The sequence below is a fragment of the Carex rostrata genome, chromosome 14, assembly GCF_964058835.1.
Source record: "Carex rostrata chromosome 14, lpCarRost1.2, whole genome shotgun sequence".
In the NCBI taxonomy this organism is placed as follows: domain Eukaryota; kingdom Viridiplantae; phylum Streptophyta; class Magnoliopsida; order Poales; family Cyperaceae; genus Carex; species Carex rostrata.
In genome coordinates, this window is record NC_135931.1 from 3,688,038 (window position 1) to 3,699,528 (window position 11,491).

Genomic DNA, 11,491 nt, shown 5'->3' on the forward strand with positions numbered 1-11,491 from the left:
TTAAATGAGCGGATAAATGAGCGAGTTGTAAATGAGCGAGTTTTTAATGAGCGAGTTATGAGCGGCTCACGAGTTATGACTTATGACTCATAACAAAATTATATAGTGTGTCCACGCATAACAAAATTTGTTAAAAGTCATCATAACAAATTGTCATTATTTATTTAAAATAAAATATAATAAAAATTCAGCAAAAATATAATTATATTACAAAAATAGAATAATCCAACAGAAACTAACAACAGAAACTAATAAAAATTCAAAAGCTATCGTCTTGTCGATTTTGACGGTCGTACTTGTGACATACAAATAGATATTTCCTTGTCACATACCTACAAATTTGTATTATGAAAACAATAATGAAAATTCATCTTAAACAAGCAACAAGCAGTTGAGATTTTAAATTGCTAGTTTAGAATTAAACCTTCATCTTAAACAAGCAACCTTGGTTCTGTCGATTTACAAAAAAAATGAATATGAAATCATGAATATTAGTATATTACACAAGATTAAATGTTACATTGTGCTCACTATATTACACAGGATTAAATATGAAACTATACTCACTATCTATCAATCTTAATGAGGCAAGGTTGATGTTACACAGAATTACACATGATTAAATGTGACAGGGATTAGATGTGGCAAATTCTTAATGAGCGAGTTATGAGCGAGTTGAGTCATGCTCATGCTCGCTCATTATGTAAATGAGCGAGTTGTTAATGAGCGAGTTTAAATGAGCGGATAAATGAGCGAGTTTAAGCGAGCTTTTAATGAGCGAGTTATGAGCGGCTCACGAGTTATGAGCGATTTACTCACCCCTATCTACGAGTGCGTATCCTCTGAAATATCTCATATTTTGCGTGACCGACATATCCGGTGCCTATTCGGGGATGGCGCAAGAGTTCAGTATTATTTGAACTTTGAGATTCGTGCAGAACGTATTTAAACTGTTGAGATTTTCTTGAAATCACGCAAAATATGAGATATCTCAGAGGATGCGAATTCCATTTCTACTCAGTCCAGTTACGAGTCGCCATTCCCTCTATTTCTTGAAATCACGCAAAGTATTATTTGAACTTTCGCCTCGCCCCCGCCTCTTCTCTTCTTAAAATCGACTCCTCGCCACAGAGTATCTCCTCCTCCCTCAGTATTTGTACTTCTTGTATTTTCTTTTAAGTTTCTTTTGGATCTGAGAAACCCTAGTTTTTAGGAGGATTTTCTCATAGTTCTGTTTTTCTTTTTCTGAATTTATTCTCTTGTTTAGTCACAGTAGCTCCATTATTAGGCAAACCCGTACAATAAAGCACTTTCTGGAAATTTTAGACTGAAAAACAAATATTCCAGTAATAATGGGCTAGTATAGAGTTTCACAAATTTCTGGAAACCCCTTATAAAGGTAGTATTGGGAACAAGGGTTTTCTCCTTTTCTTCTTGTTCTCACTGCCTTGGTAATTAAGTGATTGCAGAAAGATCCTTTTTGCTTTCACATATTTTTGTGTAATAACTCTGTGAATAGCTAATGTACAAGTGGTTGTGTGCAGATCTGAAGGTCTTGGTTCAGTTGAAGTTCTCTTACCGTGAGGATGGATAAGTTCAATGGAGATTTGCAAAAGAAGTATAATGATTTGAAGGTATGGTATTGAAAACTCACTTTGGTCTTCATTTGGTGTCATTCTCCAGGGCTAAGTGTGTATATGATTCTACCTATGTCCCTTTTGTCATTGCTCTCACTGTTCCGGCCCATTTTTTTGTTTATAAAATTGATCACAGACTATCATAATCTCTTATGAATTCGAGTTCTCTCTGCTTATTTGAGATTTCATTTTGCTTTTCTCAGAAAAGAAAGCTTATCCAGCTGGATCGGAATAGCGAGTTAGAGAAGAAAGTCTATGAGCTAGGTATTTTTCCTTTTAGAACCTATCAGGAGATACTTTTAGCTACATATCTCGTACTTCAATTTATTAGTTCTAAACTTCACCAAAAGACTCAACTTGGTTATTGTAATTTTTGCTTAATCAAATCAGCCCTCTTCACAGCAAGTGATGTAGTCCTAAATTTTAGGTTTAACCACTAGCAATTATTATTTCCAAGTCAAACACTCTCCAACTACCCCCCTTCTCTCTCATATCTCCTTACCCAGGCAACGTTCCGACATGAGGTGTTTTTCCCATCCCTGTAGTATTCTCTCATTTCTCTCTATAAACACTTTTTAAATCTATTTCTGGTGGTTGGTGTGGAGTCACGTCTTAGGTCCTGCCTAGATGAGCATATCATTGCCTTGTCACATGTTGCATCAAATAACTCTTGCTTCTGCAGAAGCCCACATTACATTGCCTGGTGGGTAGGATGTAGTTTTAATTTGTTCAGATCCAATTTGTGTTGTTAGAATTCTGATAGACTTACCTCATGGGACCCAGCACAATCTCCTCAGTTGAAACCTGTTTGTATACGCTACATATGACCCATCAAAGGATCAGTTTTGCAATGCATAGTTGGGCCTGGTGAGGCACCACCGCCTTTGCAATGTAATAGATGGAGACTGTATTATCATGAGAGAGTTTGACAATTAGAAGAGTTGGTGAAAGATGCTGGGAAATAGAACTGATTCACAGTTCAAAAGCCATATTAGAGACCCAAAGTGGGAACAAATTATACACAGTGAGAAATGAGTGAGATTAGTATGAGAAAATGGAGAGACTTGGGGGGTGCAAACCATGTTCAGTTTGTTTGATATAAGTGGTCAATGAAAGTTTAATGGCCTATTCTGTTTTTTTTTTTTTTTTTTTAATATTGAAGATGTCCAAAAATGAGGTTGAATGTCAAGATTTTTTTGTGGTTGTGGTAATTGGTTTGAGTTCCTACTAGCCTAGACTTGACCACAAAAATCTGTGTCATCATGCACATGCTCATACAATCTTTCAGTTTATATATACTGAAGTCCTGCACTAATCATAAATATTAACCCACAGTTTCAGCTACTGAAGATATGCTGAGACATGAAGGAAAGAAAAGTGATCACATGTTTGAAAAGCTGTAAGTGTGCATCTTAAATCTAATAGGAAGCTGCTTATCTTTAAGAATTTGTGTATTTTCTGATTATCTAGGTGAAATAAAAGTATAATATTATCTAATGTCAGGTTGTTTTGGCACGATAAGCTTGCTGAAAAAGAACAACTTGAGCTTGAGCAGACTAAAAGGAGTAAGAAATTGAATTTTCTTATGATAGTACTTGTATTGTATGGTCACAATGTGGTACTGGTAATACAACTATATACTGGATGGCGATCGGCAACAGTAGGTCCCCTCTTTCGTCCACTTTTTGTGGGACTGATACTGGGTTTCACCTCTGGTTCCAGATGAATTAGGCTTGACCTAGCCCTCGTTATTAGTTTGGGTAATAACCTAGTTGCGGAATTAGCTGCCACATATGGTACTTTGAATGACAGGACTGAAATCTTTGATTTGTTTATCTTTATGGAGTTGAATTTGTGTAATTACTCTCTTTCCAGTGAAAAACCTCTCTAGTGAAGTTACGAGGCTTCAAGACTTGGTGTTGCAGAAGAATGAAGCTACGATTAATATAGAAATGATGAGAAGACAGCCTCCAACGGCAGAAGTTTCTGAAGAGGATAATGCCTCTCAAAAAGAACCTGTCAATGTAAGGAGCTCCTTTTTTTCCTTTCCCTAATGATAATAAAAAAAAGAAAGTGCATGTAAAAGATAAGATAAATGTTGATGATAAGTCTATTTAAACCGACACAATATGACCCTTTGTACTGTTACATGCAACGGAGTTAAGTCTACGTGAGAAACACTAGGCCACTGCAAGATATGGAATCCGTAATTTATAAATTGCATGAATTGGAACTAAAGGTGGCGGTATCAGCACTTTTTTTGTTGAAGTTTGTTCAACTTGTTCAAGGGCCTCAAACTCTACTTTGAAATCACAAACCCGAGAAGAAGAAAAAACAAGGAAAAGGGCTCTCTTTGTTTTCGCACTGGTGTCATGTTACCAAGATGTGAGGTTCCAATTTAGTGTTGTAAATATTAAATCAAATTGGTCTTATGCAGTCTTTGCCATTTTTACTTTTTTTGTATGTTGCATAGCTTTTGGGACTCCAGCAATCCTGTCGCAGATGCACTACTGATGATCATGGTAGGTTTAAAATAAGTAAATTAACAAACTTTTTATTTAACCAGTGTTTGGTTATGATTACTTCTTTTTGTCTAATGCCAAAATAAAGCTCAAAATTGTTTGATTGCATGAATACAACTAAATAAAGAAATGAAGTTCTCAAACAGAATTCTTCGCTTCCAGAAACAATGGTGGGCTCAAAAACAATTTGAGACCTAAATCTGTTGTTGCTGACCTTCAAAAATAATCTTTTGTTGTCAATGCTTGAAAGACCTTCAATGACTGTGAACTTTGTTTTATGCTGGTTGATTGAATAATCGCCAAAATTAGATAACAGTATAGCAATTTTCTGTTTTCATGCCTTAAACCTAGCTGTTCTGCTACTCTACAGTAGCTTTGCATATGAAATTTTCCATAACATTAAAAGATCATATATAACCCTGACACATGAGGAATATCCTGGCCCCTCTAAGAATGGTAAATGTGGCCTACAGGTACTGATAATTTTCTATTATATGGTTAGAATACTATATAATGAGGGAAACTTTGGGCATATCTGAAGTAATGTGATATAGAGCTTTTTTAGTATATTTGTTGCCTGCCTTGGAATTTCTTGTTATCCTAGGGCTGCCATGATATCACCACTCCAACTAACATGGACTTCAAATTCTTATGTTTTAGGTGATCAAGTCATGAGAGATTCTATTTCTGATAAACTACTTACTTTAGTTGAGAGTATACATGGCATGAATATTTCCTTTGGCCAGCAATCAGCAGAAGTTGTTCATGAAAAGAGCGGTATTGTTCCTTGTGTTATTATCTTGTTAAATTGCTATTTTACCATTTTTGCATATAACACATTGATGATAATGATCAGGTTTAGATCAGTCTGGGTCCATATTTTTGTCTTGTCTTATTATTTTTTTTTTCAGTTTTGGTAAGCTAATTAAAATAGACCACACTTAATTTTTGTATGCGGTTCAAATAAGAGCCAAATGAACAAAATTCTATTAGGGAAACTTGATGTGACCTGACCCAGTTATGAACCAAGTCTGATATTATTCAATGTATTATTGCAGTGCTAAAACATTACTTTTTCCCTCAAAGACCCAGTAATTATCATATTACATTTTAAGATTAATAACCTTTTCGGGAGATGCTCAACTTGTGCTCACCACTCTAAAGCTAATGTGTAAAAAGGTCAAAGGGCAGTCAAGTCATTTTATAATTACCCTAAATACTATAAATTACCTGGTTAAATATTCAGTAACTGCAAATGTGATGAAATGTTGAGATATTTTGCAAAACGCTTGACATTATTTTGCATGGAGGTTTGTACGCTGCTGGCTTAATTTAATTTCTGAAATGGTTGCAGGTTATGCTTTCACCTTGACATGGTCAATAGATGAGGATGAGTTGGTGTATCATGTATCATCACTTGGTACATTGGAAAACATAGCATCAAAATGGATGAAGGAGGAAATTTTTTTCAACATTGACATGTGCCCAATGTTCTTCCAGAAAATATGCAGCGTCATTGGCCGTGCCTGACTGGAGATCAATGTCCTATTTTATGCATTGCATCCACTTTTGTTATCTTGAAGATGACATGCCAATATGTAATTAGTTTTATCTTTTGCTGAAAAAACCTCCTGACCTTTGTATTGCTAGACATGATACTTGACATGCAGTTGCTTTCGACCAGAAGCTTTATTTTCTTTTCTTTTCCAGATTGTTGGAGCTTGAAACATCCTCTAAGATGCTGTTGCTCACTGCTCAGCTGTTAGTTCTCAACTTACCATAACAGAATGCTTTCTATATTTGGGCTTTAGTAAATTGTGGAATATTTTTTTCTCCTAAAATTTTTTTTTATGGAATTTTTGTTTTGTTTTCTCTTTTTGCAAACACCAACCTGTGGATAAACTTTGTTACAAATACATAGAGAGCAAATGCAAGTTGGTGGGTGGGTTAATGGAATGCAAAGTCCAAAGAGGAATGACAGTTTCCCGTAATTTAAGGTGGGATGGGTTACTTGCAATATTTGGCGATAGTTTTCTTTAATCAGTTTAGATAAAATTGAGAGTTCAAAAGTGATAGAGGAGACACATCTTGATACCATATGTTTATAAGTTAATTGTACAATTTCAAAATCTAAACAATCGATCTGAAATTCTGAACCCTTCAACATGTACAAACATATTGTGCTTGGAGACCAAATTTTATATTTTTTGAAAGATGTGTACAAACATATTGTGCTTAGACAATTATGGACCATTGAAAAACATTGATTTTCAAAAATTCTAAAGCAATAGTAAACAATTTAAAAAAGTTTAAATTTCTAGTGTGCCCATATAAACTTTTAAAATAGTCACCCATGAAAACACTAAAATATCCAATATCTCCATAAAAACTTAAATTTGTTTCTTCTATTCCCTTTTATTTATAAAAAAATTTATTTAATTAATTTAAAATTTGAATTGATAAATTTATCCTTCTATTTTAAATGGAGATATCCCTTAAATTTACAACAGTATTGAATTGAATAAAAAAGAAAAAGAAGAAACACTTCATCTTCTCCCCCAACTCAACTTCTCCGCTAATGGACAAAATAGGAGGAGAAAAAAATTGAAGAACAAATTGAATATAAAGAGAAACAAATTTTTCTAAGCTCTCAATAATCAAATTTTTGCTCTGAAAATAACACCCGCCTATTGAAAAAGCTAGATCCATTTTTCAGATTCCATGTTTCAAATCTTTGTTTTTTAATTTTTTTTTTTTAGAAAACAATTAATGATTCAGATGTATTAATGAAAATTAATCAAGTATATTGTATTCAGGGGCGGACCCAAATAGGCCCGGGATAGGAAAGTGTCTACCCCTGAATTCTGAATTTTTTTAAGGTCCAGCAGAATTATTTATTTGTGCCTGCCCCTGGATTTATAGGGCCCGGTAGAAGGAAGAAATACACAGCCTAGCGCCAAGGCCCTGAAGAAGAAGAAAGGAAGATGCTCATTCGCTTTTTTCAAGAAAAGAGAGCGCTTCTCTGTGTAATTAAGACTGAGAGAAGTGGTTCCCTGTGGCTGCTCTGTGAATAACTAATAAAGAGAGAGTACAAACAGTATTAAACTAAGCAATGGAGAGCATTGAGAGATAGGACTTGATTACAAACGTGCAAACGTAATATGATAGCTCAGGATAAAAGGGGTCGAATCTCCTGCCTCCAGAGTCACTGTTAGTGGGCCCCCTAAACTTTAAACCCTAAATCCGGCTCCACCCATCCCGCAGTGACTGAGGGGGCAGAAAAATCCTGCACCCCGGGGGGCAGGTGATCTGCTTCCCAGGATAAAAACAAACTTTTCTTAAAACTAAAAGAAATAAGACGTGATTACAAAATTTCTAAAGAGCAACTGAAATTTAATAATGGAACTAACGAAATTATGTTTTAATATTTTGACATGCCAATCTAATTATGAATTACAAACACAGGCGGTTTTAAACATGATTTCCCGTTTACAAAATTAAATTTTCTTCTTCTAAAAAGTTATATGCTTGAATGGAAATCTGAACGCCTCTTTAGAAAAAAATCACCAAAGGTAATTTTTTTCTTGCAAAACTTCTACTAAATATGTTGCGCTTAATATATTTATTACTATCTTAAGCAAATGAATTTAATAAAAATTAATGCATAGCACGTTTCCTCTCAAAGCCTCAAATATACACACTTGATAGGCGCTATGATTTTCAAGTTAAATAGTAATTATTTGCCGGAGTTAAAAATGAAATTTTAAAATTATACTGACAGGAATAGTGCGGATTCTTCCTCGACAAAATTTTAATATTGTACTAATATATAAATAAGATTTATTATAACTTTAATTATTTTGGACGAAATTTCTACTTTGTTTAGCATTTTGTGTCTACTCCTAATCGAAATCCTGAATCTGCCCTTGACTGTATTGATTACAAAATCTTAACAAATATAGAAAGAGATTTAAATTTTGATCAAATCTATACACTATGATCGGAGTGGGGCATTTTTTATGTTTGCTCTGCACCATTCGATCCACATCAAAATTTGTACGATCGATTTATATTATAAATCATCCCATAAATCTAAATCAAGATATAATTATATAAATCTCGAATAATTTAAGATCAAACATTGAATCATATTCGATACGATTCCCGTCGGAATGCCCCATTTGCCCTACTTCGATATCTTTATTATAATTTAGTAATTTATATAAAGAGGGAATTTCATACATACCCTTCGAAAACCTTAAAATTACGTATTGCCACTTCTAAAATTCGTAGTATTTACTGAAAAAAACTTTAGAAAACTCACAAATTTATCTAATTTATTGGTTTTTATATTAAACTCAGTTTATAAAGTTACCTACCGTTCATTAAATATATATATAGAGAGAGAGAGATGGGCTACGGTGAGTTGCGAAGTAAAGCGACTATTTTACTTCACGCTCATATTTTGTGATTTTAAAGTGCAAAAGGTCGATCCGAACCGTTCATCTTGTTCTTCATATTGAAATGTTCTTGGAGACCAAATTTTACATTTTTTGGATTTTTTTTTACTATTTATTAAGCAATTTTGAAAGTCGCTGATCTGATGGTCCAGAAAATTTTACTGTTTTTTACTATTCACAGCAAAACAGCAATTTAAAAAAAATGCTTAATAAATAGTAAAAAAATTCCAAAAAATGTAAAATTTGGTCTCCAAGCACATTTCAATACTAACGGTTCGGATCGGTTGTTTGGACTTTCAAAATAAAAATACGGCGTGAAGTAGAAACGCGTTTTACTTCGCAACTCACCGTAGCCCATCTTATATATATATATGAGATTTTACTCTGCATAATTTTTTGTTTTTGTTTTTGTTTTTGTTTACCTTATATGGTTGAAAGAATGTTATTCAGCTTAGATGTGTATATTTTGATGAACAATATGACATAATTAGTACCTATTATTTTGTTAACATGATATATCTTTTGTAGCCAACAAACTTATAAAAATATTAAATCTAATTTAAATAAAAAAGTTATATTAAATGTTACTTTTTACTAGAATATACATTAGTATTTTATTTTTAATTATCCGAATTTTATTAATATTTATATCTGTATCCTTTCGAAATTCGATCCGTATCCGTTTAATATCCGATCTGTATCCGTATTCAAAAAATTATAACGGATACGAATACGATTTGACTACTATCCAATCCGTATCCGACCGTCTACATCCCTAACTCGACTGGATCGATTCCTTCAGGAGTTTGGACCTCCTGAAGTAACCCAATTTTTTATTTTAAATCCAGACGAGTAGTATTTTAGCTTTGATATTCGTGTCGAACGTATTTGAACGGTTAAGATTTTGTAAAAAGTAACGCAAAATATGAGATATCTCAGAGGATGCGAATTCGATCCCCTTCCCCAGCCGGCAAACCCCTTTGCGCTGCTCAAAACCCTTCCTGGAGAAATCGCGATAAAACAAAAGTGATTCCAGAAGAAGAGATTGATCTGGAAACGGGAGAGGAGATGGGCGACTACAGCGATGAAGAACCAGTGGTGGTTGGGCAGATGACGATGGTCATGGTGCCGCGTCATATCAAGAAGAGGTCTCTCAAAGATAAGGCCCTCTCTGTCTCTTTCGACGAAAAAACCCTCAGGTTTGCTCTTCTAACCCTTCTCTTTATCAATTCCTCTTTATCCATTAAAGAATTCTGAATAGCAGCAGGAAATTTAAATAAAAAAGATTTTTTTTATTTGAAGAAGGTATCATCTGGCCATAATCCAATCATTTATTGAAACAAGTTATCATTGCAATTTTTGTTAAAAAATGGAATATTGTGTGTGCATAATCTATTCCCTTATTAATACAATTTAATAGTCTGAAAGGTTTTTTATCGATTTTGGTATGAATGTGCCTTTGAATCACTAAAAGTGCTTTAACTAAATTCTGATTCAGTCTTACATTCTTCACTTTTGTTTTTTATTTTTGCTTTTGAAGAGATTATGTGACTGGGTTTCACAAGAGAAAGAAGAAGAGAAGAAAGGAGGCTAACAAGCAGATAGAAGAGAAGGCAAGACTGAAGAGAATTGCTGCCCGTAAGAAGGTGGGTTTCCACTTGGTTTGTGTACTATTATACCAGAGTAACCAGACATACCCCGTACTTAACTGACTCGTGGGATTTCCACACAAATGTAGCTGAGATCATGACCTGGTATATCTTGATCTTTTAGGGTAGAGAGTAGAGACCCCCTCCCCACACACCCCACCTACCCACCCCCAAACGACAGTTTTCATAGTTGCCACTACATATATGTTGGCTATATGTTGAAAATACAGTTCACTGTGTAGTACCAAAAAGAAAGAAAAACAACAGTTGAAAGTATTGTTTATGCTGATTGCTTTGCAACTATTTTTAATAGCCTGTATAGTTTACTTATAAGCACTTTTGTACTTTGCTTTTTGCATAAATTTTTGTTCAGAGAAAGGCAGAAAAAGAAATGGCTCTGTATGGTAAAGTCCTCTCTGATGATGCTGGTAATAATGAGGGAGAAAAAGAGGAAGAAGAACCTGATTTACCAACAATCATGGCTGGTAAGTACTGTCTAATGTAATATGTCGAACTTAGATGTCAGGTTATATATGTTTTAGGTGGTTGATTACCAATGGTGAAAAATTTCATTTGACATTTGGGATTAACAAACTGATACGACAGTAATATTTTATAGCTGGGTTAAACAGCTGGATGATGTGTAGTAATATGAAGTTATTTTACTCTTTTGGCGAAAAGGCTCCTTCCACTAAGTTTTTGATAAAATGCAATGGATGCATCTCTTGTATTATCGTGCAGAAACAAGGACATATGAAGATAGTTCTACAAAGGTTATAGTCACGACCAGCGAGATCTCACAAGTTGATGCTGATATCGGTCGAAAACATGGAAACCCTAATCCAGTTTATAGTGTTGAGAAGAATCCTAGCTTGGCTGTGAAAAAGAAGCCTCTGAAAAGTTTACCTAAGAAAAAAACACACAAAAAGGGAAAAAGAACTCCATCCCTTAAGAAGGATAAAAGGGTGAAGAAGGCCAGGAATGATAAAAGCAGGAAGAAGTGATGCAAAATTGTTTCCTACAAGTAAGTTTTGATATAGTAGTCATGTTCACTGTATGTTTTGGCCTGATTTTGGTTGTAGTTTAGACATCTTGCGTACAATTACACATGGTGGATGCAAGTTTTGTATTGATTGTTGTAGTTTTGATGAAGTTTAGAACAAATTTTATGGCAGCATCCCGAGCCAAATTAATTAAAAAGCATTGATGTCCCTTTTTTCTTA

At 34.2% G+C, this 11,491-nt stretch overlaps 2 protein-coding genes across 4 annotated transcripts; both read left to right on the forward strand.

Moving 5' to 3' along the window:
- The first annotated feature begins 994 nt into the window (after positions 1–994).
- Positions 995–5,974, forward strand: TTN9 (titan9). 3 transcript variants are annotated; one of them, XM_078315714.1, is made up of 9 exons: positions 995–1,132; positions 1,545–1,634; positions 1,841–1,901; positions 2,973–3,036; positions 3,141–3,202; positions 3,513–3,661; positions 4,126–4,159; positions 4,820–4,936; positions 5,514–5,974. In XM_078315714.1, the coding sequence occupies exons 2-9, from the start codon at positions 1,587–1,589 to the stop codon at positions 5,687–5,689; spliced, it is 711 nt and encodes a 236-aa protein (XP_078171840.1). In that variant the 5' UTR covers positions 995–1,132; positions 1,545–1,586; the 3' UTR covers positions 5,690–5,974. The 3 variants fall into 3 exon arrangements, with proteins under 3 accessions (XP_078171840.1, XP_078171838.1, XP_078171839.1); XM_078315712.1 differs by having other exon boundaries at positions 4,111–4,159; positions 5,514–5,861; XM_078315713.1 differs by having other exon boundaries at positions 1,033–1,150; positions 4,111–4,159; positions 5,514–5,861.
- A 3,593-nt stretch (positions 5,975–9,567) lies between these two features.
- On the forward strand, positions 9,568–11,491 carry LOC144565621 (ribosomal RNA-processing protein). Its single transcript, XM_078315425.1, has 4 exons — positions 9,568–9,818; positions 10,160–10,265; positions 10,642–10,753; positions 11,010–11,491. Exons 1-4 carry the CDS (start codon positions 9,688–9,690, stop codon positions 11,270–11,272), a joined length of 612 nt encoding a protein of 203 aa, XP_078171551.1. The 5' UTR covers positions 9,568–9,687; the 3' UTR covers positions 11,273–11,491.